This window comes from Musca domestica, unplaced genomic scaffold (assembly GCF_030504385.1).
Source record: "Musca domestica strain aabys unplaced genomic scaffold, Musca_domestica.polishedcontigs.V.1.1 1, whole genome shotgun sequence".
NCBI lineage: Eukaryota > Metazoa > Arthropoda > Insecta > Diptera > Muscidae > Musca > Musca domestica.
In genome coordinates this window covers 30,560,170-30,587,991 of record NW_026712114.1, presented here as the reverse complement: position 1 = coordinate 30,587,991, position 27,822 = coordinate 30,560,170, and the positions used below count along the sequence as shown (strand labels likewise).

Below are 27,822 nucleotides of genomic sequence, written 5' to 3'. Positions count from 1 at the left end.
TTAGAAATGACAGCAGTCTGAAGTTGGTTGCAGTTGTTTCATCTCACCCTCTCGAATGTAATAGTAGTGTTTTTTTTACTACCCTAGTAGTAGTGTTTTTTTTACTACCCTGCACCACATAGTGGTAAGGGTACTATGACTTCTGTAATATGTAGAAGGATACGAGATAGGCTCATAGTTACTTTTGAGGATCTTCATAGATATACTTTCTGAGTCGATTTATACATTTTAGTCCGCCCATCCGTCCGTCCATGTATTCTTGTGAACAAAATGTTGGTCGCTTTTATTATCCGATTGAGCTGAAATTTTGCAAACAATATTTGTTTAGCCCAATGACGAACCCTATTGAAATTGGTTATAATCGGATCAGATTTAGATATAGATCCCATATATATCCTCAACCGATTTCGGGTTAATTGTGCACAAAATGACCAATATAAGTCCAAATAACCTGTATTTCGGTAAATAAAATTTCGAGAAAATTGGTTCAGATAGCTCCCATATATATGTTCCATACGATTTGGTGTTTAAGTCCCTCACACATATATCCTTAGTCCAATTTCAAGTTTATTGTACAAATAATGGCTAATATTAGCCCAAATGGAGTGAATTTCGGGACCTACGTTTCCATTTTGTGCAACTCGGCTCCGATATATGTTTATACCCTACCCACTATGTGTTGGGGTTATTATAAGTTTGATTGGGCAAAAATTATGTAACACCTCGTAATACTGGTCTCTTATAGGAAAGTAAATATGGATCTTCTTATCTCGCCGAGCTGAGTCGATATGTATGTCCGTCCGTCCGTCTGTTCATGTCAATTTTTAATCACTCTACAGGTCGCAATTGTGGTCCAATCCTCACGAAATTTTGCAAGGAGGTGGGGTTATGGGTTGAAATGGACCAAAAACTGAAAATTTCCTGATTTACAGGTTGCAACATGGGGCTAGAGTTTAGAGCTGGGCAGAATCCTTCCAATTTATTTAGTGAATGAAATAGACCATAACATTTGTGTTAAATAAAGGTCAATTTTTCCATTAAACCGCGAATATTTTTAATCCCGGCGAAATCTCTAATAGACGAAAAGGTAAATTCTGACCGTTACCGTTACGATAATACATATATCGGACATATATAGCGAAATATATACAATGTGTATATACAAAGGAAAGGGATGTTAGCTAGAATGCTTATATCTCAATAATGGCTGGACCGATTTTGACAAATTTTGTCAATTCAGAATGCCCTCTCGGTATAAAAGAATAAAATCGGCAAAAAAAAATCGCATAAAAAGATGCCAATAATGAAGTTATTATTATTTTGTAGTATTTTGTGGCATTTTTTATTTTTTATCGCATGCGATATTTTTTAATTTGGCTTATAATATTGAAATGTACCATTTGCAATATTTTTTCACTCCACAACACAGGTTGGGGTTATTACATACAGATTGCAGTTATCGTCCGATTCTCACGAAAATTTTCATAAGGGTAGGATTAGGCTCAGAAGGGCTAGGCCTATTGTCTTAAAGATGTTCGCAATATATGTAGGGGTTGAAATGGACCAACAACAAAAAGTGTTCCTGATTTTGCAGCCGTTATAAAGGTCACATATAGAAACCAAACGACCCGAAATCTCGCATGAAGTAAGAGTTTGGGACAGCGACGAAATACTACTTTTATGTGCAAACAAGTAAAAAAGCTGTAAGTTCGGCCGGGCAGAACTTCGAATACCCTCCACCACTTGGAACGAATTTGGCATTTCTCAAAAACAATTAAATCCGTTAAAAAAATTCTGTTAAAATCTTAAAAATACCGAATGTAGCTATTATATTATATAGACATGAACCTGCGTAGTTAACATTTGTTATAAGCCATTCTAATATTCAAATGCGGAACTTAAAAAAATCGGTTATAATGTCGATAAAATCAAAATACCGAATATCGGGAGGTACCGTTATATCGGGGCTATACGAAGACGTGAACCTGCACGGACAATTTTCTGTCTTAGGCTGTAGTATCCATTACAAACTTTAAATACCAAATTTGAAACAATTCCGGTGAATAAATTCGCTAAAATCATCAAAACACCGAATATCTGGAGGTACTGTTATATGGGGACTATACGAAGACGTGGACCTGCACAGACAATTTTCTGTCTTAAGCTGTAGTATCCATTACGAACTTCAAATACCAAATTTGAAACTATTCCGGTGAATAATGTCGCTAAAATCATCAAAATACCGAATATCGGGAGGTACCGTTATATGGGAGCTATACGAAGACGTGGACCTGCACAGACAATTTTCTGTCTTAAGCTGTAGTATCCAAATTTGAAACTATTCCGGTGAATAATGTCGTTAAAATCATCAAAATACCGAGTATCGGTAGGTACCGTTATATGGGGGCTATACCAAAACGTGGACCTACATGGCCCATTTTCAATACCAAAATATTTATAAAAATTGTGACTTATAGTCGGATCTGTGATTTATAGTGCTACAAAAAAATATGCACTAAGGACTAAAAGTACGAGCCGGCAACGAGGACCGGGCCCTACAACATTATTATAACTTATAAAAATAATATTATAAGTTTAATTTTATTTATGTAACATTTTATTTATGTAACTTATTTATTCTGCTTATAAGTCAAGAACCGCTGATTTTCACAATTCCCATCAATTCGGAATGGTCTCTTGTCAGAAAAGGATAAAATCTAGGAAATTCGCGGAAAAATATAGCAATAAAAAAGTTAATATCTTTTGTTTCATTTTTTTCAATTTTTGTCATATTTTTTATCGCATGCGATTTTTTCAATTTGACTTCCAATTTTGAATTGTAAATTTTTTAAATTTTTACACTCCGCATCAAAAGAGAGTTAAGGACAGGGGTATTATTTTTAACATTATTTCAGAAACGAAATCTTCCAAACTGGATTTGGACATAAAGGGGACTTCGAACCAATTGTAGTGTTGTAGGGTATTACATGGTCGGCCCCGCACTACTATAGCCTTTGCTTACTTGTTTTTTTATATTTATATTTTCTGTACCAAAGTCAATTAAATGCAATTGAAAAAAAAATAATTTCGACCTCGTACCCTATCAGATATAAAGATGGAATTCAGTGAATACTTACAACGACAAATTATACCCTTTAGAGAGGGTATATATCATTTTATACGCCCAAAACATGCATCATCGAAATAACGGTTTTACACCCTTGGTCACTTTGCACCAATCCGTTTCAGAACATTTGGAGTCGATCTACCGATGTCTGTTCGTCTCCCTGTCTGCTTGGCTGGCTGGTGCCTAGGTCAAGTGCGAAAATGGACGATATCGGTCCACGCCATCAAGATTTCGCACATCTCAATATTTCCATTAACACAAGATCTGTTATAAAGATGACACAGATCGGACCATTTTTTCTGGTGCCTCCCCCCACATAGGGTTCACGATTTCTAAAAAACAAAACGCTGAAAGAAAGTGAAGTAAGCATCCAACTTTCTTCAAATTTCACACATCCAAATATTTTTGCTAACCAAAATCTGTTGTGAAGATGAAATATATCTGATAACTCGCCCACAAAGGGTCACAATTTCCAATACTTATATCTGTCATAACTTGCGAAACAAGTCGACGATTCTTTACAACTTTCTATATCTAAACATTTCCTTTAACCAGAAATCTTATATGAATATGTAATTTAGAACAACGTTTGAACGATGGTAATGTTTACCAGGGAATTTATGATTTCGCATAAATTTAGATATAAATGTATATAAATATCTTGCCTCACGCATATCTTCACATTTTCCACAAATGTGCACATATCTCATATAAAGTATAGTCGATATAGTCCAAATCTGGCACGCTGTAATATTTACATCAGTCTTAATTCAGATACGAATTGGTCATTATTTGCCAACTTCTTCGGAACCTCCCCATAAAGGGTGAACAATTTGAATAATCAAAGCTTTTGGCTGGGTGTATACATTTGACGGCAAAATCGACTGATATTACTTTACCTGTTTTTTATATTTGTAACCGCAAACTACCGAATGTGCCTCATCAAATTTACGGTCTTAGACCCCATTTCTGGCTGGCTAGTATGACTTCGAAAGGAGAATCCGACAAACATATTGTGATATTTTTATCATATTTAATTAAGGTTCGCAGAATTGTCATACCCTTCTTGCAGTTACTCTCAACAAATGTGAAATTATTGTCTGATTTTGGAGGGTATCTCTGCCGTCACTACAGTGCTTTATCACCATATTTCACCACTTATCGGTGTTTTCATAAACAATAAAAAATTCTAATAATTATTTACAATCGATCGATTTAATGAAATGACAATAAACAATAAAAAACTTAAAATTCAATCGGGACAAACCGTTTGCCTCCGATTAATTTTTGTGTACGCCATTAAAAAGTAATTTTAGTTAACGCCAAACATATAAATAAAGGAAGTATAGAAAGCGCACAAGATAGTATTAAAATTGTAGTCGGGCTATTAAATTCAAATTTGGAACTTTATTCTTAAGAAACGAGCTAAATTCGCTATGTGGAAACTGCTAATTTTTTTATTGATTTATGGTGGATGTCCCACTGAACAAGCGAACAGTGAACATCTAATGGATTATCACTATGATGGACCTCCCACGGTCCCATCTTATAGTGGACCTCCCACTGAACCATCTTATAATGGACCTCCCACTGAACCATCTTATAATGGACCTCCCACGGTTGCACCTTATAATGGACCTCCCACTGAACCATCTTATAATGGACCTCCCACTGAACCATCTTATAATGGACCTCCCACTGAACCATCTTATAATAAACCGCCCACGGTTCCACCTTATAATGGACCTCCCACTGAACCATCTTATAATGGACCTCCCACTGAACCATCTTATAATGGACCTCCCCCTGAACCACCTTATAATGGACCTCCCACTGAACCATCTTATAATGGACCTCCCACTGAACCCTCTTATAATGGACCTCCCACGGTCCCATCTTATAATGGACCTCCCACTGAACCATCTTATAATGGACCTCCCACGGTTGCACCTTATAATGGACCTCCCACTGAACGATCTTATAATGGACCTCCCACTGAACCACCTTATAATGGACCTCCCACTGAACCATCTTATAATGGACCTCCCACTGAACCATCTTATAATAAACCGCCCACGGTTCCACCTTATAATGGACCTCCCACTGAACCATCTTATAATGGACCTCCCACTGAACCATCTAATAATTGACATCCACGGACCTCTTCGATACAACTATATAAAAACGCCTTCAGCAACATTTCTGCCTACATTGAATTTAACGAGGTATTAAATTTTATAAAAGCCACAACAAGATTTATTAAAAATTAAAGTATATTTTTAGGCTTAAAAATTATTATTTTAGGCTTAAATATATTGTTTTTTTTTTTGCTCCTACTTTGCAAATTCTAATAATTGCGTCAGTGCTAGGTCAGGTGTGAAAAACACAACGATCAAAAAAAACGAAATAAACAATAAAAACTCTTCAAATTTCACACATACAAACATTTTTGCGAATACCATATCTGTTGTGCAGATGATATATATCTGTGATACCTCACTCACAAAGGGTCACAATTTTCCATACCTTTATCTGTCATAACTTGCGAAACAAATCAGCCATTCTTTACAAATTGCTATATCTAAATATATCTTTCTTTGCCAGAGAGACCTGAGATAAATATCGAATTTATGATTTTTCATAAATTGGATATAAATGTGGATATTTTAATATGTATTACATGAAGCATGGAATGGAATGTTAACATTTTCTAAAAATTATCACATATGTCATGTAAAGTGAAGGAAGTAGTCGATAAAGTCCAAACCTATCACGTCGAAATATTTATATCATATTTATTTAGGTCCGATACGAAATGACCAATATTGGCCCATTTTTTTCGGAGCCAACTGCATAAGGGGTTAAACATTTGAACTATCATAACAGAAGTCATAATATTTTTAATAATCGTACATTGGCTGAGGGTATACTTGTGTCGGCAAAACCGACCGATACTTTTTAATTTGTTTAAATATATTCTGACTTCTGTTATGATTATTCAAATTGTTGACCCACTATGGAGTAGGTCCGCAAGGAATGGGCCAATATTGTCCATTTCGTATCGGACCCAAACAAAGATGGTATAAATATTGTGATGTGCCAACTTTGGAAAATATCAACTACTTCTTTCACTTTATATGGGATATGTGATAATTACTAGAAAATGCTAGAATGTGCATGAGCTACCAGATATAGCCGACCGAAGTATTCCATTTTCATGCGTCATTTAATACAGATAAAACTATTGTTGTGGGCAAAAATACAAGAAATGCGAAATCATAAATTCAGCCTTCTGGTTGAGAGAAATATTTAGGTATAGGAAGTGTAAAGAATTGTTGACTTGTTTCGCAAGTTATGACAGGTAAAAATACTGATTGTACCAATTAACATTGAATCGGATGTTAATTCAGCATTTTATGAAATATTCAAAATTTTGACCCTTTTGGCCCTTCACAGCAGATCTTATGTTAGTAGAAATTTCTTATTCTTATTTCGGATTTTATAATCGTTTTGGTTATTCAAAACTTTTACCCTCTGCGGGGGAGGTACAAGAATGAATGGTCCGATCTCTACCATCATAATAACAGATCTTGTGTTGATGAAAATAATGAGATGTGCCAAGTCTGAATGGAATCGGATGTTAACTTTGCGTTTTATGAGCTTCATGGATATTCAAAATTCTGACCATCTGTGGGTGAGGTACTTACTGGAGTGGGTGAGTTCTGGTGGCCAACCGAAGGTAACATTTTCAGCCGACCTCTTTGGCAAGTAAACACGATCATTTTGTTTGTTTACAAACTGCTGGACAACGAATGTTTTCTCATCGGACCAAGCGAAGCAACTCTTTCGGCCAAGCGAAGCAACTCGGCCACTGCGATGCGGGTTTCGATCAAGTCGCTCCTTTACTTTTCGAACTATTTCTACTGATGTTGCTGTCCACTTCCTTGACGTCGGGCGTTCACGCACTTCAATCAGGAGATTTTTAAAAATTCTTTCGTTAAAAAGTTTACGATTTTAGATAAAAAAAATAATCTTTTGATTAGGAGGTCCGTTAACTATGTTTTAAGTCCTCAAATGTATGTATATACAAGATGTATGTATATACAAGATGATGTATGTATATACAAGATGAAAAAATGCAACCAACTTCAGACTGCTGTCATTTCTAAGCCACTCGTCCGACAGCTGTTAAAATTATTCCCGTGACACCTCATTATATTGTTTACAAGCGTACAAAAGCATTTTAGTAAGAATTTTTCCAGAAAAAAAATTATTCGTGATGGAATTCAAGCGTGATTTCTTTATATTTGGCTGGGAAGCGCTTGCCGGGAATAGGCCAAAATACCGCAGAGCAATATTCGGGCAGCGTGTGACGGTTTCATTGGCCATTTGAAGGCCATAATTCGTGCCAAAGGTGACCAATTCGAACAAATCTGAACTTATTCTAACATTTGACGCTATTTCCGACATTTTTTTACTTTCATTCAATAAAATTAAAAAAAAAAAATAAAAATGATGGCTTTTGACTTAGTTGCAGTATATCTATGGATAAACCGGGTGATACTTTCTATCTTGTTAACATTTAACTTCGTCATTACATATCACACAAAATCTCTGATTTCAAAACGAAACCTTTTCTACGAAATGGTACAATGCCAATGTGCTTAAAACATGCTGCTGATACTAGTCGATGTTTTTTTTTTTTTATTTTCCCAAAAATGTTAATGTTTAATTAAAAAAAATGGTTATCAATTTACAGCTAATGGGTACTTCTTTTTGCCAAAGAGTTAATGACCGAACAAAACGAGATACATTTTAGCTTTGCAAAATATTTTCATATAAAAAGCAGTGCAAAGTTAACAATGCATCGAAAAAACATTTCGCGATCTAAAAAGAAAGAACAACCACAAAATGTTTAATAATTTCTCGAAGACATTTGCCATGGTTTTTATGGTTGCTTTTGCTGGCGCATTCTCACAGGACTTTGATAATTTCATTCCAAAAGTGCGCCGTGAAAATGTTGCCAGATTGATTTTAAATTCGAAAAGTAGCCCGGAAGTCATTTCATTATGTTTCGATAGTTATAATTATTATTGGAATGCATCGAACACCGTGTATCGCAGCCAATACGATTCATGTCTTACAACAGCAGCCAAAGGAAATTCGGCTATCAATGAGGAAGTTGCATCAAACATAACATATGTGATCACGCTACAGGAAGAATCAGCCAAAGAGTATGAGGAATGTAATGAAGAAAAAGGAGACGCTCTTGCATATTTTCAATGTACAACCAAAGCGGTGAGTAGACCATTTTTTATACACTCCACCATTCTTTGTAGGGTATCTTAGCTTTGTCATTCCCTTTGTAACTCCTCGAAATATTCACAATAGACCCTACAAAGTATATATATTTTGAATCAGCGTCCGTCTGTCTGTATGTCAATCTGCCTGTTGTAATCACGCTATCCTTCGATCGAATTGAGATAGAAGGTTAAAATTGCATACATGCATAGTTTACAAGTAGGCAGGTTAAGTTCGTAAATGGACCATGTCGGTCCACGTTTTCGTATAGATCCCATACAACGGTACCTCCCGATATTCGGTATTTTCATGATTTTAGCGACATTATCTACCGAAACTATTTCAAATTTCGTATTTGAAGTTCGTAATGGGTACTACAGCCTATGACAAAAATGTTTGTATGCAGGTCCACGTCTTCGTATAGTTACCTTATAACGGTACCTCCTGATAGTCGGTATTTTTACGATTTCAGCAACATTATTCACCGGAATCGTTTCAAATTTCCTATTGTAAGTTCTTAATGGGTACTACAACCTACGGCAAAAAATTTCGTATGCAGGACCGCGACTTCAAATAGCCGTATGGTGGCTACTTCGGTACCTCCCGATACTCGGTATTTTCATTATTTTTGTGACATTATTCACAGGAATTGTAACAAATTTCGTATTTAAAGTTCGCAATGGGTACTATAGACTATGAGAAAAAAAATTTCGTATGCAGATTCACGTTTTCGTGTATCCCTCATATAACGGTACCTCTCGATATTCGTTATTTCAACGATGTTAGCGACATTATTCACTGGAACTGTTTCAAATTTCGTATTTGAAGTTCGTAATGGGTACTATAGCAAATGACAAAAAGGTTGACATCTTCGTATAGTCCCCATATAACGGTTTTCAATTAAGTGATAGTTTTCAGAATCTTTTTTTGAAAATTTTCATGTTCCTTCCAAATGGTGGAGGGTATTAAAAGTTCGGCTTGGCCGAACTTAGCTGTTTTTTTACTTAATTGTTTTTCATGAAAATGTTAATGTTTCTTCATAATTATCTCTTTTTTCAGGCTACCAATGCTGCCAAAACCTCTCGTGACATCCAAAACATATCCAACGATAGAATCCAATATGTTACGATGCGTAGCGATATGGTGAAATACGATTGCGACGACTGTACCGGTAAATGTAATGCTGCTCATAATGCTGAGCTAGCCAAGGTAGAAGAGGGCTTGTTGGATTGCTTGTCTGGCAAAATTCCCCCACCTACTCCCCCCACGCCTACCACGTCATCGACAACAACCTCTCCAACTCCCAGTTCAACCACAACCACTGCACAACCATCTGTAGAAACAACAACTTCGGATGAGTGATTTCAAAGCTGTCGTTATTTGTTCGGACCCTTGTATGACACTGACAACTGCAACATGATTGATGAATTTTATGTATGTAAACAGGCTTTCATCATGGTACAATAATAAGAGTATTGCATTTATCATAGAGGTTTATTAGATTAGTTGTCGAAATAGTTATTGTGATTGAAACCACGCTGAATTAGATAAACAATTAGTGAGCAAAACATTAACGGATTTTGACATTTTGTCTGATTTTAAAAATCTAATGGGACACCTTATTACTGTACCATGATTGCAATATTATAATTTTATTCTATCCCGATTATATGTTCTATATTCAAAATATTTTATCTGCAAAATATATATATCATACAATAGCTGATTTATAGCGCATTTATATTATCGTACTTCATCATAATTCGGTAAAAATATTGGATGTGCTTAGATTATTGAAAATCAGCGAAAAATTTCTCCTTTTAGGATTTTTTTAAATGTTTGTCATTTGTTTGTCAAGTACCTGAAAGAGTAGTCTCAGATGTAAATATCCGTAAATTACAGATCAGCTTTGCCAAGTTTAGGATATGCATGTAGAATATTGTTTTATTTATTTATTTTTTATGCAACTATATAATTTGAACCGGTTGTTGTTTCGGGTTCCTTTCCAGCTAAGCAATCTTGCAATTGAGCATGAACCATTGCCGTGTCCTTTACATATATATCCGAAGCATTGGAACTACAGACATTTTGACTGTACTGAATTTGCTCATATTTCAGTTTGATGTATTGAACTCGATCTTGGGCCAGAGTTTGAACGCCATAAGCTTGGGATGTTGCTCTGACAGCCTAAAAAAGATAGTAATTTCAATTTTTAGAAAGGCCCACATAACTAAGTTGCAGGAGAAAAATTTAACATATTCAAACAAAAATAAATAAATAAATACAGGGTGAGATGAAAAAACTGCAACCAACTTTAGACTGCTGTCATTTCTGAGCCACTCGTCCGACAGCTGTTAAAATTATTAAAGTGACAGCTCATTATATTGTGTACAAGCGTACAAAAGCATTTTTGTAGGAATTTTCCAGAAAAAAGTGCAAGAACTTCCACCGAAGCAGATAGAAAATAGACTCAAAAAAGCTAATAAGTTGCTTCGCTTGGCCGAAAGTGGTAAACTGCCGAAATTGGTTTTCTCCGATGAAAAAAGATTCGTTGTCCAGCAGTTTGTAAACAAACAAAATGATCGTGTTTACTTGCCAAAGAGGTTAGCTGAAAATGTGCTCCTTCGGTTGGCCACCAGAACTCAAGCGCCGGCCATGGTGATGGTGTGGACCGACATAACAGCCGATGGTCGCTCTCCGCTCGTATTAATCAACCGTGGCATCAGAATAAATGTCGAATATTGTCGCGAAATATTCTGGAGAGTGTATTAAAGCCTTGGGCACGCAAACATTTTGGTAGCAGACCTTGGACTTTCCAAAAGGACTCAGCACCATCGCACTCAGCACGCGCCACCCAAGAATGGTTACAAAATGCCGTTCCTCGCTTCATTTCCAGCGCACAGTGGCCACCAAAATCTCTGGATACCAATCCGTTGGAAAGCAAGGTTGGCACTAAAAAATACCAAAGTGTCGATCACCTCAAGCAAGCACTTCGCCGAGAATGGGCCAAAATACCGCAGAGCAACATGCGGCCAGCGTGTGACGGTTCCATTAGCCGTTTGAAGGCCATAATTCTTGCCAAAGGTGACCAATCCGACATTTTTTTGCGTTCATTCAATAAAATTTAAAAAAAAAATGTAAAAATTATGGCAATTGACTTTGTTGCAGTTTTTTATCTCACCCTGTATATACTGGAACAATAACGTCTGTAAAACTCACCGCATCATTGCTACACGAGAAAAAGCCTGATGGATCCTCACCAAAATCACAATCATTGAATGCACCACAAATTTGTTGAACAGTGCTACTGACCGAATCTGCAGCGGGTGCAACCTCGTTACGAACATCGTACTGAGAATTGGCACTCTTATCCAAACATTCCTGATATTGAGCCTCATACTCATTCGTTATATCGTTCAATTTCGGAAGATATACCGAGAAACATTGTTGGCTTCTCGATGGGTCGTACTGCACGGATGAGACGGAACTCAAAATGGTGTTGGCCAAACCATAATCATCCTGCGCCTTAACAATGGCAATTAGCGCAAATACGCCCAGTATAAAGAAATTGTATAAACTCTTATTAAACATTGTCGTTGTCAAGTTTACCAAACGACTATTTGATGCGATATCTGTTGCAAATTCTGGTTTATATAGATCTGTTTTAGTCGCTTATATTAATGAGATGGCTTAAGAAACATCTGGACCAACAATTACAAGGTGTGTCGTTTAAAATAGCAAATAAATAATTAATGAATTAATTAGAAAATGAAACTGCAAATATTTAAAAAAATAAAGCATCTGCACAAATCATATTTACTTAGTCATGTAAAAACTGTAATTAGTCTTATAAAGAATGTTGCATAAGTACAAACGACGTTATTTTTGGAAATTGTCCACATTCACTATGTGAAAATTTGACTTATGGTAAAATCGATGGCCTATTAAAAATACCTAAGATTTGAAAGTGCCATTGTGCAGAGGTAATAGTTTTACTGCAGATTTTTGTGAGAAGGTTTAATCTACCCACAAAGAAATCGATATATTGGGACACAAGACTCCAAAATACCGAAAATAAGGAGGTGCCGCTATATCGGAGGAAGTTACATATCCAAACGGATATATCCTATTTTCAATGCTAAACATCCTAGGAATAATATCAATGCATTTGCAAATCTTCAAAGCCATATTTGCCTAGGACCTCTAAAATACCCAAAATCAACCGTTATTTGGGCGAGTGTGAACATTTGTATCGTTGAATATTCATTCATTCAATGAAAAATAGTTTATAAAAGCGACTTGTTGACTTTTATATATTTGATATTTAAGAAGAGAACACATGGAACAAGTTTTCTACTGGCTTAAGTCCTCGGCTGGCTATATATATTAACCAAGGAGCGTAGGGTGACAGGTATAAATGATGGGCCGAAATTGAAATAAGTCAACCTAAAACTCATTTTTCTTTCACAAAGAAGCCAGACGTTGACTTAACCTGCAAGTATGTATCTAGTAACAAGTAAAAAAAAAACAGTAAGTTTGATCGTGCCGAACTTTTAGTACCCTCCACCTTTTGGTAAAGAAAACATTTTTATATAAAAGTATCTGAATTCGACCATGTTCCACTTTAAACTACCAAATGCTCAAAAAAAAAAAAACATAAAGTGGGTGAGGCTGTTATATGAGGACCATACCAAAACGGAAACCTCTATAGACAATTTTAAACTTCAAAGGATTTTCATCTACCAAATCTTCTTAAATACCAAATTTGATAAAGTTTCGTTGGTAAATTTGACTAGTATTATCAAAATACCGAATATCAGTGGGTATTATTGGGTATGGAAAACGTGGACCCAAATATTCAATGTTCTGCCGCCGCAGCTAGAACTCATTATGTACTACAAATACTAACTTTTAGACAAATTCTTAGAAAAATGTGAAACAAAAATTATCAAAATAATGAATATACGGAGGTATCTGTTGGGCTCCATAAAAAAGTGGACCTATACATTCAATGTTGCGCTACCGGAGCTAGAACATATTATGATCTACAAATACCAATTTTTAGGCAAATTCGTTGAAAAATGTGGAGAAAATAATCAAAATACGAATATCGGGAGGTACCGTTATATGGCGACTATTCCAAAACGTCAACTGATATATCTCATTTTCAATATCAACCATCCTAAACGCAATGCAAATTGTTTAACCAAATTTTTTTAAGCTCTATGTCTACGTAGCGTTAAGTTTGGCCGAGAGAAATGAGAAAAAGAAACCCTTTAAAAATAAACATGTAAAAAATCAGATAAGTTCGGTCGGGCCGAACTTTATATAACCTCCACCATTTGCAAGAAACTTGAAAAAAAACATTTCGTCGGAAAATACAGCTCAAATGAAAACCGAACTTTATATACGAAATTTGAAACAATTCCGGTAAATAATGCCGCAAAAATCATGAAAATAACGACCATCTTGGAGCATCGTTATATAGGCGCTATACTGAAACGTGGAACTATTTACCCCTTCCGTTGATTTTAAGACAATTCCTTTAAAAAATTTTTCTGAAATCATCAAAATATCGAATATCGCGGGGTACCGTTATATGGGGGCTATACGATCGTGGACCTATATAGATAATTCTCTTCAAGAGGATATAGATAATTCTCTTCAAGAGGATAAAGTACTCACAATGAACTCCTTGTGTGAATTTTCAAAAATGTGGCTAAAATCATCCAAATACGGAATTTCGGGGGATACCGTTATATGGAGGATATGCGATGTCGTGGATGTTTGTTATCAATTGCAATTTTCATATTCAAAACTAACTTAAAAATCTGTTGAAAATGTGTTAAAATCATCAAAATATACTTCAATTTCAAAGGAGGAAATATTTGTCATCAATTTTCAACGTGAGTCTCTAAACAAAAGAAATGCGTATACTTAATATGTAACAAATCAGATATTCAATTTTGGTTTATAACCTTTTTAATTTTCGGCAACTTTATCACTTTTTTAACTTCACCATAATATAAAGGGTTTGTCATTTCGTTTGTATCAACTAGAAATAAACATTTGATCTGCATTCAATGAAGTGTCAATTTAGCGATGTCTGTCCGTTTGTCTGTCCATCTGTGTAAATCACTGTTTTACTCAGATGTGTTTTAGATCTACAGGACTTTTTATACCCTCAGCCATATGGCTAGGGCGGGTATTTATCATTTGATAAGGCCAAAACATGTCTCATCGAAATACAGGTTTTGTACCAAATCCGTTATAGGACTTTTGGAGTCGATCTAGCGATGTGTGTCCGTCTGGCTGGTGCGCACGATAACTCTCGGAGGCAGTATATGATTTGGTCCAAACTTGGTACATCGTACTATTATTATCAAACTTAGATCGAGTTCGGAGATGGCCAGTATCGGTTCATTGCTTCCGGTAAATCCCCCCACAAATTTCAAAAAAAAAAAAAATACTGCATAGAAAAAGAAAGGATCATCCGATAATCCAACTTTGCAAATCCGAATATTTGTATCAGTGCTAGGTCAGGTGCGAAAATATAAAATATCTATTCACTCCATCAAGTACCTCCCCCAGAAATGGTCAACATTTTTAGTAACTGTAACCAATTGTCTTCAAATTACACACATCACAATATTTTTATTAACCCAACGTATAGCGTGAAGATGGAATATATCGGTCCACACACCCACAAAGGTCAAAATTTTGAATATCCATGAAGCTCATAAAAGGCGAAATTAACATCCGATTCCATTCAGCCTTGGCACATCTCAATATTTCAATCAACGCCATGGTAGAGATCGGAGCAATAACCAAAACGTTTTCTTCAAAATTTCCACATACAAACATGTTTGCAAACACAAGATCTATTGTGAAGATATATATATATTTGCGAACCCCTTCTCATACCTCACCCACAAAGGGTTGCAATTTTCAATACTATTATCGATCATAATTTGTGAAACAATTCAGCGATTCTTTACAGCTTGCTATATCTAAATATTTCTCTCAGCCGGAAACCTAAGATTAATATCGAATTCATGATTTTGCAAAAAAATTGGATATAAATTTTCCATTTTCTTGTAATTTTGCCCATAACAATATTTTTTATATGTATTAGATGAAGTATGAAAATGGAATAAATTTGGAGAATGTGGTCCCAGTATGTAGGAAATGTCCTTGCGGAGAACTGTACATAAAAGACCATGTTTTGGTATGTTTACAATTTAGTATTTGTAGTTCGTGATGTGTTATAGGCCCCATATAACTGTACCTCCCAATATCGATTTTTTGATGATTTTAGCTACAGTATTGTCTCAAACTTGGTGTTTTGATTTCGTAATAGGCACCACCTTATGTGGTAAATAATTGGTCAACAGTGTTCGCAGTGGGTACTGCTTTATATGACAGAAGATTGCCCATAAAAATGCACGTCTTCGTGCATAGCAGGAGGTACCCAATATTAGGTATTTTGATGAGTTTAGCTATTATTTTCAACATAATCATCTCAAGCTTTATATGTGGCATCGCTGGCAGATCTACGTTTTCTTATAGTCCCGTTCAACTGTAATACTTGATAATTGCGTTTTTTAAATCTATAGAGGAATTTTTACATTTTCCAAGTTCCTTCCAAATGTCGTAGTTTACCCCTACATGGGATAAACGAACATAATTGGACCGGCATGGCCTATTTTTGAAGCCATTGTTATTCTTTAGCAAAATCTATTTTTATTTCTAGGGCTTACTCATGGTTCAATTAAATCAAGGTAACCTTATATCAAATATAAAATATACACCTCTGCATTTTTATGTAAGATCACGCTACAGTCAAAACGAATTAAGATAGGAAGCTAAAATTTTGCACAGATCTGTCTTTTGTCTGCAGGCAGGTCAAGTTCGAAGATAACCTATCGGTCCACGAAATCCTATAGCCCCCATATAATGGCCACATTTTAGAAAGGAATTGTCTGAAATTCTACACAAGGAGTTCTTTGCGAGTACTTTACCCCTTGAAAGAGAATTGTCTATATAGGACCACGATATCGTATTGCCCCCATATGACGATACCCCCCGATATTCGGTATTTTAATGATTTTAGCCACATTTTTCAAAGGAATTGTCCGAAATTCTACACAAGGAGTTCTTTGTGAGTACTTAACCCCCTGAAAGAGAACTTCTATATAAGACCACGATATCGTATATCCCCTATTTAAAGGTACCTTTCGATATTCGGTATTGTTATGATTTTAGCGGCATTTTCTATTGGAATTGTATGAAAATCCAAACAAGGAGTTCCTTCTGAGTACTTTATTCATTGGAAGAGAATTATAACGGTACAGTAACTCCCCCCTTTTTTGTATTTTAATAATTTTAGACACATTTTTCAAAGGAATTGTCTGAAAAAACCACATCGCTCGTTACCGTGATACTGGTAGCGTAGCCCGACATCAAGGAAGTGAATGGAAAAAAACAGCAACACCAGCAAATGTGGTTCAAAAAGTAAAGAAGCGTCTTGATCAAAACCTGCGTCGCAATGGCCGAAAAATGGCTCGTGAGATGAAAATATCGCAATATTACATTTGGCAAATATTGAAAAATGAGCTCCGAGTGAAGCCATTGAAATTCCAAAAAGTGCAAGAACTTACACCGCAACAGAAAGAAAGTAGGCTCAAAAGAGCTAAAGAGTTCCTTCGCTTCGTCGAAAGTGGTGAACTGCCGAGTTTGGTTTTCTCCGATGAGAAAACATTCGTTGTCCAGAAGTTTGTAAACAAATAAGATGATCGTGTTTACTTGCCAAAGAGGTCAGCTGGAAATGTGAACCTTCGGTTGGCCACCAGAACTCATGCGCCGGCCATGGTGATGGTGTGGGCCGCCGTAAGAGCCGATGGTCGCTCTTCGCTCGTATTAATCGACCGTGGCATCAAAATAAATGCCGAATATTATCGCAAAAATATTCTGGAGGGTGTATTAAAGCCTTGGGCACGCAAACATTTTGACCGCAGACTCTGGATATTCCAACAGGACCCAGCACCATCTCACTCAGCACGCGCCACCCAGCGCACAATGGCCACCAAAATCCCCGGATACCAATCCGTTGAACTATTGTGTCTGGAGTATTTTGGAAAGCAAGGTTGGCACAAAAAAATACCAGAGTATCGATCACCTCAAGCAAGCACTTCGCTAGGAATGGGCCAAACTACTGCAAAACAATATTTGGGCAGCATGTGACGGTTTCATTGGCCGTTTGAAGACCATAACTCGTGCCAAAGGTGACAAATTCGAACAAATCTAAACTTATTCTAAAATTTGATGCTATTTCCGACAATTTTGCTTTCATTCAATAAAATTAAAAAAAATATTTCGTTTGACATTGTTGCAGTTTTTTAATCTCACTCCTTATATCAGCCTCTGAACGTTAACGTATAAGAAAATATTGAAAAATCAATTAATTTTTAAGTGAATCTTTAATGTTTTTGACATATTAATGTTCACAAGAGCAGGTGCAACTACATATTCAGCATGGTAGAAGTATCATGCTGAATATGTTTGCATACATAGTTCTTTAATTAGCAACATTACTTTAAAACGGTTGAACAGTATTCAAGGTTGAATCAGCAGACGTTGACGTTGATTCGGTGGTAGATGTCGATGACTCTTCCGGAACTTTGCCCGCTAAACAGTCTTGTAATTCAGCATGGACTTTCGTAGAATCTCGTACATATGTTTCCGAGGCCTTAGACGTACACACGTTTTGAGCATACTGAATGGTTTCGTACTTCAATGTGATATACTGCATACGATCCTGGGACAAGGTTTGAATACTATAGGCTTTAGAAATTGCTTTACCAGCCTAATGGACAATGGGAAAAAATAAAATATTTGAAAAAAAAAAAAAAAACATATATAAACATTTAATAATTAAGAACATGTACGCATTTTTCTATGAAAGAATTTGAAAACAAAATCATTAAAAAAATAATAACTTACTGCATCATTACTGCACTCAAAGTAGCCATAGGGATCCGAATCGAAAACACATTCGGCGAAACCTTGACAAATTTCATCACGGGTACTATTCACAACGGATACATCTGGTTCCAATTCATTTCGCAAAGCTTCTTTAGAATCTTCACTATTTTTCAAACACAATTGATAGTCTTCCTCATATACAGCTGTTAGATTGTTCAATTTTGGTAAATATACGGAGAAACATTCAGCACTCTTTAATGGATCGTATTGAATTGATGATGTCGATCGTAATATAGTATTGGCCAAATTAAGTTCGACCTGTGATTTTTCAGCAACGCCAATTTCCAATAGCGCAAATAACGCTAAAATTCCCGAACTAACTTTGAACATTGCGCAAAATTCACGTTGAAGTTAAAGGGGTTTAGTAATGATTGTTACTTTTGGTACTAATGACGGTCGTTTTTATATCGAATCATTTTTTTGAAATTGTCATTACCTCTTGAGATAAAAATAGTAAATACTTCAAAAAATAAAAACATTTTCTTAGAAAACAAATTACAGAATAGTTTCGAGTGCACGAATGAAATCATCTGGTCTTTATTATACTGTGGTAGGTCGTTGAGGTCTGTAAGACCCGAAGGGATTTTTTACAAAGTCTTCAAACTATGCAGATTGAAAACTGTTATATTTTTATATGTTGTAAAGATTACTTTTCTTTAGGAAATGGCATCGTCAATAAATAAATAAATTTAGTTTGTAGGATATGCTATCTCGATCTAAGTGTTGACAGAAATATTGTTAAAGGCAAAGTTTGAAATAAATCTGCTACTGCCTTTAAGAATTAAGGCCATATATTTAGAATGTTTGAGGCATAAGTCATCGACTGGTATTTATTGCAATTACAATGGCCTAGATCATAATTCAGAAAAAATCGTATGTGTCCATGCATTTATACATGGCAGAAGAATACAGGTAGATGCATCAACGCTTGGGAGCATTGATATGTCAAAAAATTTTAAATGTTTTTTTCAAATATAAGTAGATTTTTATATGTTTTCTTATACTACGTTATTCGGAGGCTATTATAATTCGCGTTTTTCAACAATTTTTACAAATTTAAACAATTTTTCATTCAACATTTTCAATTCCAAAATTGGTTTGACAGTTCATTGTCCTAGCAGCTGTGTCGACGCGTCTACCTATATTTTTCTACCATGCATTTATAGCGATACAATAATTATTCTGAAGGTGGGGTTTTGTAATTTTAAATTTATTAAAACAAGTTGTTTTGCTTATTATCCACTTTTTCACAATATTTTAAAAAATGAATGGAGTGTCACAGATTTTCATTTTAAATTATTCCCCCAATAACTGCAAATTTGAGTTTATACTTCACGGCGTTGGCTAAAATTCCATGTACTCAGGCGACGTTTTCACCATAAAAGTAAAACACATGTATTTATATGAAAGTTACCCAAATACGTCGGACGTACGATATCTAAAAATTGAACAATTTCAACATTGATAAATGAATATTTTTATGTGTTGAAAATAGAAGTTCGGCCGGGCTGAACTTTTAATACCCTCCACCTTTTCGAAGGAACTTAAAAAAAATTAAAAAAAAACGAAAACCATGACAGAAGAATACAGGTAGATGCATCAACGCTTGGGAGCATTGATATGTCAAAAAAACATTTAAATGTTTTTTCAAATATAAGTAGATTTTTATATACTTTCATATAATACATCATTCGGAGGCTATTATAATTCACGTTTTTCAACAATTTTTACAAATTTAAATAATTTTTCATTCACATTTTCAATTCCAAAATTGGTTTGACAGTTCATTGTCCAAGCAGCTGTGTCGACGCATCTACCTATATTCTTCTACCATGACGAAAACTAACACTTAAATTAAAACCGTTATATGGAGACTATACGAAGACGTGGACCTGCATACGAAATTTTTGCCATAAGTTGTAGTACCCCTTACGAACAATAAATACGAAATTCAAAATAATTCCTGTAAATAATCATGAAAATACCGAATATTGGGAGGTGCCGTTATATGGCGGCTATACAAAGACGTGAAACTGCATACCAAAATTCTTGCCATAGGTTGTAGTACCCATTAGGACCTTCCAGTACGAAATTTGGTACCTTCCTATTTTCATGTTTTAGCATCAGTCATATTCATGGTAAAAGAATACAGGTAGTATCATCGATACAGCCATGGTAAAACAATATAGGTAGACGCATCGACACAGCTGCTGGGACAATGAACCAATTTTGGAATTTAAAATGTGAAATGAAAAATTATTTAAATTTGTAGAAATTGTTGAAAAAACGCGTTTATTAAAACATATAAAAATGTACTTATATTTGAAAAGACATTTTAAAAATTTTGACATATCAATGTTTTCAAGCGTTGATGCATATACCTGTATTCTTCTATCATGTATACAGCTGCTAAAACAATAAACTGTTAACCAATTTTGCAATTGAAAAAATTGAGAGAAAATTTATTGAATTTTTTAAAAACTGTTAAAAATGCGTACAATAGCAAACTTCCATTGACATCGTGTAAAAAAACATAAAAAAAAATATATTTTTTTTTTTTTTGACAAAACATTTAAAAAGAATTGACTTTGAATACTGAATTTCAATGTACCCAAGCTCAATCTCAATCGTCTTCCATGAAACAATGGGTGGACATGTTGTATTTTGCTTTATTTGACGTAAAATGTTTGTAAACTTATATAAATAAAGTTGATTATTATATATCAGTCACCAATGAAAGGGCCTGAATGTAAACATAACATGAGAATATGGACAATTATAAAATATTGAACAAATTAAATACATGAACTCGAGCAATAAAAGGAACTGTTTAAACCAGAGAGTTGCGACTAGTACACACAGTTCTCTCCGTGAATTATATTGATTGAATTACTTCGACCTAGAATGGGAAAACTCTTATAAATGAAAATATAATATAGAAATTAAGAGTAATCTCAGAAAAATGTGTAAAACATGAAATAAAGTTATATATTTTTAATATTCTCGAATCCCAAAGTGTATTAGATTGTTCCTAGAATACGTAGCATCGAAGTGAAAAAAACCATTTTACAAGGCACTAGCAAGTGAGAAAAATCGCATCACCACTACAAATCAATGAATCTGAAAAAAACCAAATTGCTCGCTAACACAAATCAATCTTTGTAGACACTGTAGGAAGGGACCAGTGTCTGTTTCCATTTGCCAAAAATGTCGGAAAAATCAGATCACATAACATTAACCCTTAATGAGTCGTCCTCATCGACATCTTCAGGTACCCAGTCCGGAAGTCGCAACAAAAGTCTCAGACGGGTATGTTTGTGTGTGATTTTTTTGTTTGTGTTTTGTATTAATTGAGCCCTTTCATTATCAATTCCCCCAATTATCTTTGTATAGTCATGGAATCAATTGCCACGATGTCAACGAAATCTAATCATTTTAATTATTGCGGCCATGTGCATAAGTTTTGTATTTCTACTGCCATCTGATTTAGTAACAAAGAATGCTGTGAACTTGGACACGAATGGATTACCTTTTACCGGGCAGACTGCTGTTAGGCGAAATAATTTAGGAGAGGGTCACAATGACGACAGTGTTAATAAAGTGATTTCTTCTCAAGGCGATTCCGCTGATTTAGCGCACAATTTGGCGGTAAGTGTAAATGTGTGTTGTCTTATCTTTAGCACGCTTCTGTAGTATATGAATTTATTGGCTTTAATAAATAATGCAACCGATAACTAATGGTAAATCTATAAACAAACTTTGTTACCAATTATGTTCAATTCAATAGGTGCGATAAAAGGTGTTTGATTTGTTGACACTCAGATTATTTAAAGAGTTGTTTTTTAGTAGATAAGAATACTTTTGAAAAATTGTGGTAGGGAAGTTATTCCGCATCGTCAAGAAGAATGTCGTTGAATGTATTTTTTTACTGCACTATTATCACAAGAAGAGTAGATTATTTTAAGTTAAATGTGTGTAGTAGCAAAAGTTGTCATAGGTGTTCGAGTAGTAAAATGATAAATAAAAATTAAAAATCATCCCCAAATAATAATTTTCCAAAACTATTTTTTGCAGTAGCGCCTACTTGCAAAAGTCCACAAATAAGTATTTCAAGTTATTATTCTGCATTTTGTGTAACGATTACGAACATTATAGATTATTGAATGACTTTCATTTAGGTCAACGACTCATTGTCCGTAGAATTTAATTTCGATGGCATAATCGTTATCTTATAACATAAATTATTAATTAGCTATATGCTTAATTCGATAATAACACAATCAATTGATATTTCATTCACAGCAGAATATTTTACCAGCGCCAGCACCACAAAAACAAGAACCACAACCGCAATCAGATATTGAAAATGTTGTCAATATTCCACAAACCCAAAGAGAACAACAACAAGAACATTTAAATATCAAACCAATAGAAACAGCACAGCTTGCCAGTATACTTAATAATGAGGTAAACAATGCAAATAATTTAAATCCCAGACATTCAAATAATCCTGACGAGGACCGTACGGCAATAGAGGCTTCCATACAAGATCCCTCAACTTTGCCAACTTTGAATGGTGTAACTATTGAAGAATTTTTGGGTCGTATTGATTTGAAACATTTGCCGCAAAAGCAACATTTTCACGGTCCTAATAATGAACGCCAAGAAGCCGTCGTCAATGCATTCCGTCACTCATGGGAGGGTTATAAAAAATATGCATGGGGTCACGACAACTTGAAACCTATGTCGGAGTCATCATACGATTGGTTTGGCTTGGGCTTAACGATTATCGATTCATTGGATACCATGTACATTATGGGCTTGGAAGATGGTAAAATTAATTATAGTTGTATAAATCTAAAATTCTTTATTATTTGTCCTTTCACTTCTTTGCAGAATTTGTGGAAGCTCGTAACTGGGTCAATGAATTTCTGAATTTTGATGTTAATCGTGATGTAAATTTATTCGAAGTAACAATTCGCATACTGGGAGGTTTGTTATCTGCGTATCACTTAAGTGCTGACAAAGTTTTCCTAAAAAAATCGGTAAGTATACATACTATTTAGTCTAATATATGTTTATTCTATGAAATTTTTAAAACTACAAAAAAAGTGACATTGATTTTTGGAATCAAAGTTTTTTTATTCAATTTAAAGTGTTATCACATAAGTATATCTTAATTGCATTTTAAAAACTCAAATATTTTGTAAATAACACATAGAAGCCTATTTACGTTTTTCTTTTGTTTACAGATTGAGTTAGGTAATCGTTTGTTACCTTGCTTCCTATCACCGTCAGGCATACCATACTCGGATGTGAATTTGGCAGCGTTATCAGCTCATGCCCCTAAATGGTCACCCGATAGTTCTACTAGTGAAGTAACAACAATCCAATTGGAATTTAGAGATTTAAGTCGTCTTACAAATGTCACTCTCTATGAAAGTGTAAGTAAATAAAATAGTATGAAAGTGTAAATAGATAAAATACGGTTGTATATCGCTTTTATTGTTTATTACAGGTTGCACATCGAGTTAATGAAAAGGTACATGCTTTGGAAAAGAATAACGGGTTGGTGCCAATATTCATCAATGCCAATACTGGAACGTTTAGGAATTATGCCACCATATCGTTAGGGGCTAGAGGTGATTCTTACTATGAGTACTTGATAAAACAGTGGATTCAAACTGGTCACAAAGGAAATGATTTGTAAGAAAACCAAAAACAAAAGACACATCATCCCACTAATATATATTTTTTGTAGCTTGGTTTCCGATTATATACAAGCAATTGATGGAGTATTCTCACAACTACTAAAACGAACTCCAAAAGAAAATCACGTCTACATTGGCGAATTAATTAATGGGAAAGAGTTTAAACCAAAAATGGATCATTTAACATGTTATTTACCTGGAACATTGCTGTTGGGTCATCATTATGGCATGCCCGATTCCCATCTACTACTGGCGAAAGATCTATTGGAAACATGCTATCAAACATATATGAAACAACCCACACAGTTGGCTCCAGAAATTTCCTACTTCGCTTTGACCGAAAGTGAAGAACTTGATATATATGTTAAGCCAAATGATGCTCATAATCTTCTCAGACCAGAATTTGTTGAAAGTTTGTATTATTTCTATGCACTAACTGGAAATCGTAGCTATCAGGATATGGGTTGGACTATATTCCAAGCATTTGAAAAATATGCTAAGGTAGCTCACGGTTATTCATCGATTGGAAATGTTAAGAATATATTCAATACACGTCTACGTGATATGATGGAAAGTTTTTGGCTGGGCGAAACCTTAAAGTATTTCTATCTGCTATTTAGTAATAATCCCAAAGAAATAGATTTAGAAAAATGGGTGTTTAATACGGAGGCTCATCCTCTGCCCGTTCGAGAAAACTAATTTAATAATATGATAACAAACAATACACTAAAACTAAGTAATAACATGTAGGAAGTATATCAAGTCTGAATATTATTGAAATTGTAAATAATGTATTTTTTTCAATTAATTTTTATCAGTACGTATCATCTTTTATTTTGTCTGAAGATGTGGTGTACTAAATATGTGCTGTGCATACAAAACTAATGTAATGAACCAACCATGATCCTCATTACAGGTAAACATCATAATTATATATAATTTATTTATGTTAATAATAATGAATCTCAAATGGTAATTTGACAGTGAAGTTGAATGTGTGTTTTTAAGGAGCATTGGTTGAACCGAATTCAAATGAACAAATTTACAGGTCTCAACTTATTTTCGGCAAAAATGTTTTTGCTGACAAATTACAACGATAAAGATGGACGTCAAATTAAACTAGAGGAAAACAGCGTTTTTTCTAAATTGACTTACGTCAATCGATAGGTGGATCTTTATCTTGTGAGATGTGAAAATTTTATTCTACCTTTAATGAGTCATATGGGCGAAATTTTCTCATTCAATGTCGAAAAAATCTCGATCGAAACAAAATTTTGTATGGACATTTTATATAGATGAAAAATTATTATTTTTATAGAAACTGCTGGATCTACGTCTAACATTCGGACTTCAGTAATTTCTTCAAAAAAAAACTTTTCAATAAAGCGAATGCAAAAATGTCACCCCATAATGAACAAGAAATTTCGCCCCTACCTAACAATGTTCGACTGTACACATCCGTGCTCTCTATCAAGCATTTTAGATGAGGCATAAACTTCTCTATATATATATATATATATATATATATATATATATATATATATATATATATATATATATATATATATATATATATAATTTATTAATGTGTAGAGTATTTTTAGTTAAAATAGCACTAAATTACTTAAACAAAAAACAATATGAACAGCAACTTATCTTGTAATACCAAATAGTATATAATAATGATATTCTCTCTACACAATAGATGATATTTTCCAACATTGAAATCTCATATAAGGCAAACTAATTGGAATCTTATATATAATGCCAAGCAATATATTATTTATATTTATAAATAATATAATTTTAATATTATTTTACAAAATATATGTGTTTTTCGTTGTTAGAATACTTTTAACGGAAAGTCAAGAATTAATTTTCAATAAAATTTGTTTAAAAATATACACTTTAAGTCTCGTTGACATCACCAAACATCGTTTTGTGTAAAAACCACCTAAAATTTATCAAAAAAAAAAAAAAAAAAAAAAAAAATTACTGGTTGCAATTTATTTAAAATATATCAATATTTAATTTATATATATTTATCTCTGTCGAATAAATCACATCTATAATAGATCTTTATTAAAAAAATATTTTTGCTTTGTGATATTTAGAACCTGCAATGAATTGGAAGGTAAGATTGCTTTTACTAAAATCAATTGACTTGAACCTTTTACTAACAATACTTGATTTGTTTTAATAACAATATTAAAAAAAAAATAGAAGAACATATTTTATGACAAAATGTAAAATTAGCGGCAAACTGGAAAAATTATATGCATTTCCTTTAGTAAAATTGTACGAAAATTCCCATTTTTAATTAGTTCCATAGTAGCCAATCCCTAACCTTTTGACCCAAACTTAAAGCTTTATATACTTGCCGTTTAATTTGAATAAACACAACAATTAAAAAACGCAGTGCATTGATATTTATTATAGAATATTTTTTATTAAATAGTATTTTTTGTGTTTTCTTGTTTAAAGTTTTTGTTTTTTTCATAATTTTTTTCTAATGAATAAATACAACAACGACACTTTTATTGTAATAAACTTAAAATAGCACATCATCATGTTTTTAACGTATGTCTTATGGAATTTGAAAGTGTGCGTGTGTATTATTCAATATATTGTTTCAGTTTATAGATTGTAGAGTTTGTTTTTCTTTCAGTTTTTGCGACTTTCATTGTAGTAATGCTTACATATCAGTTTTTTAGTATTTAAATCATATTTATTTCTAAATATTATTAAAATGTAATTCCTAATTTATAATATTCCTGTGAAAAAAGAACGTTGAGATCATCGGTTTTCATTTATTGTTAATGTTATACTCATTTGTATTCTCATTTAATTTCCAACATACAGATTTTTTTCTATTTTTATTTCATTGAAATCGTTTGTTTTTGTATTACTTAAATATTTTAAACTAATATAAGGTCATTTCATTCATATTTGTTATTATTTATTGTGCTTAATTATATATCTTAAATTATGTTTATTATGTTTTATTATATTTTTCATGGATATCATCAATACTAGAATATTTAATAATTTGACAAAAAGAAAATTGATTGGAAATTTTTAAAAACACACATATCAATGAATTATAAATTATTACTTTTTTTTATTCATGTTATTTCCTAAGCTATTTAATTTGGTATGTTTGTCTTATCCATTTATAGGATGTTCGTACGTATTTTGTTTGCATTTGTTTGGTTTTCTTTTGATAAAACGAAAAAAAAAATGAATATGTATGGATATTTATTTCATTGTAATATTTACATCTTTTTGAATGAAATTTGATTTTTTTGGTTCGGAGCCAATGTTTAGTTTTTAAAAGTAATTAAATGTTTATGCAACATAAAAAATTAAACATAACTGATAATCTTAAATTTTGCAACATTTTTGGAAAAATATCGGTAAAAGATTTATAAAAATGGGAATATGTAAGCATATACAATATTTTAATCAAATCGAGCAAACGTATAAAAGAATTTTTCTCAGAAGGAAACGAGAAAAACAGTTAAAGGGTCTGGATTTGCTTAGAGGCCACATGCAATGAAAAAAATATGCGTTACATCCAAACGAAAAATTTTATGTAAAAATGAAATAAAAGATAACAATATTGTTTCTGTCGATAGA

At 33.8% G+C, this 27,822-nt stretch overlaps 4 protein-coding genes across 8 annotated transcripts; 2 read left to right on the top strand and 2 right to left on the bottom strand.

Annotated features, from left to right (window-relative positions):
- Nucleotides 1–7,988: 7,988 nt before the first annotated feature.
- Nucleotides 7,989–10,154, top strand: LOC131802109 (uncharacterized). Its single transcript, XM_059121497.1, has 2 exons — nucleotides 7,989–8,425; nucleotides 9,488–10,154. Exons 1-2 carry the CDS (start codon nucleotides 8,039–8,041, stop codon nucleotides 9,788–9,790), a joined length of 690 nt encoding a protein of 229 aa, XP_058977480.1. The 5' UTR covers nucleotides 7,989–8,038; the 3' UTR covers nucleotides 9,791–10,154.
- A 191-nt stretch (nucleotides 10,155–10,345) lies between these two features.
- On the bottom strand, nucleotides 10,346–12,060 carry LOC101889983 (uncharacterized). Its single transcript, XM_005183462.4, has 2 exons — nucleotides 11,648–12,060; nucleotides 10,346–10,615 (listed from the first exon to the last, which is right to left on the bottom strand). Exons 1-2 carry the CDS (start codon nucleotides 12,017–12,019, stop codon nucleotides 10,388–10,390), a joined length of 600 nt encoding a protein of 199 aa, XP_005183519.2. The 5' UTR covers nucleotides 12,020–12,060; the 3' UTR covers nucleotides 10,346–10,387.
- Nucleotides 12,061–17,958: 5,898 nt separating this feature from the next.
- Nucleotides 17,959–18,846, bottom strand: LOC131804019 (uncharacterized). Its single transcript, XM_059126204.1, has 2 exons — nucleotides 18,431–18,846; nucleotides 17,959–18,293 (listed from the first exon to the last, which is right to left on the bottom strand). Exons 1-2 carry the CDS (start codon nucleotides 18,800–18,802, stop codon nucleotides 18,024–18,026), a joined length of 642 nt encoding a protein of 213 aa, XP_058982187.1. The 5' UTR covers nucleotides 18,803–18,846; the 3' UTR covers nucleotides 17,959–18,023.
- A 2,484-nt stretch (nucleotides 18,847–21,330) lies between these two features.
- On the top strand, nucleotides 21,331–25,710 carry LOC101889535 (endoplasmic reticulum mannosyl-oligosaccharide 1,2-alpha-mannosidase). Of its 5 annotated transcripts, none has more exons than XR_009342042.1 (8): nucleotides 21,332–21,781; nucleotides 21,866–22,120; nucleotides 22,775–23,303; nucleotides 23,369–23,517; nucleotides 23,725–23,916; nucleotides 23,991–24,178; nucleotides 24,234–25,099; nucleotides 25,168–25,710. XR_009342042.1 is itself a non-coding variant. In XM_059121492.1 (8 exons), the coding sequence occupies exons 2-8, from the start codon at nucleotides 21,680–21,682 to the stop codon at nucleotides 24,880–24,882; spliced, it is 2,064 nt and encodes a 687-aa protein (XP_058977475.1). In that variant the 5' UTR covers nucleotides 21,332–21,555; nucleotides 21,647–21,679; the 3' UTR covers nucleotides 24,883–25,171. The 5 variants fall into 5 exon arrangements, 4 of the variants coding, with proteins under 4 accessions (XP_005183517.2, XP_058977475.1, XP_019892284.2 ...); XM_059121492.1 differs by having other exon boundaries at nucleotides 21,332–21,555; nucleotides 21,647–21,781; nucleotides 24,234–25,171; XM_020036725.2 differs by having other exon boundaries at nucleotides 21,332–21,555; nucleotides 21,638–21,781; nucleotides 24,234–25,171.
- Nucleotides 25,711–27,822: the final 2,112 nt, after the last annotated feature.

Bases quoted from the DNA above. Each gene is read 5' to 3' on its own strand.
- LOC131802109 (XM_059121497.1), top strand. From the start codon at position 8,039: ATGTTTAATAATTTCTCGAAGACATTTGCCATGGTTTTTATGGTTGCT. The intron at 8,426-9,487 runs GTGAGTAGACCA...CTCTTTTTTCAG, and splicing joins TTCAATGTACAACCAAAGCG to GCTACCAATGCTGCCAAAAC.
- LOC101889983 (XM_005183462.4), bottom strand. From the start codon at position 12,019: ATGTTTAATAAGAGTTTATACAATTTCTTTATACTGGGCGTATTTGCG. The intron at 10,616-11,647 runs GTGAGTTTTACA...TATCTTTTTTAG, and splicing joins TCTCGTGTAGCAATGATGCG to GCTGTCAGAGCAACATCCCA.
- LOC101889535 (XM_059121492.1), top strand. From the start codon at position 21,680: ATGTCGGAAAAATCAGATCACATAACATTAACCCTTAATGAGTCGTCC. The intron at 23,518-23,724 runs GTAAGTATACAT...TTTTGTTTACAG, and splicing joins AAGTTTTCCTAAAAAAATCG to ATTGAGTTAGGTAATCGTTT. The intron at 24,179-24,233 runs GTAAGAAAACCA...TATTTTTTGTAG, and splicing joins GGTCACAAAGGAAATGATTT to CTTGGTTTCCGATTATATAC.
- LOC131804019 (XM_059126204.1), bottom strand. From the start codon at position 18,802: ATGTTCAAAGTTAGTTCGGGAATTTTAGCGTTATTTGCGCTATTGGAA. The intron at 18,294-18,430 runs GTAAGTTATTAT...ATTGTCCATTAG, and splicing joins TTGAGTGCAGTAATGATGCA to GCTGGTAAAGCAATTTCTAA.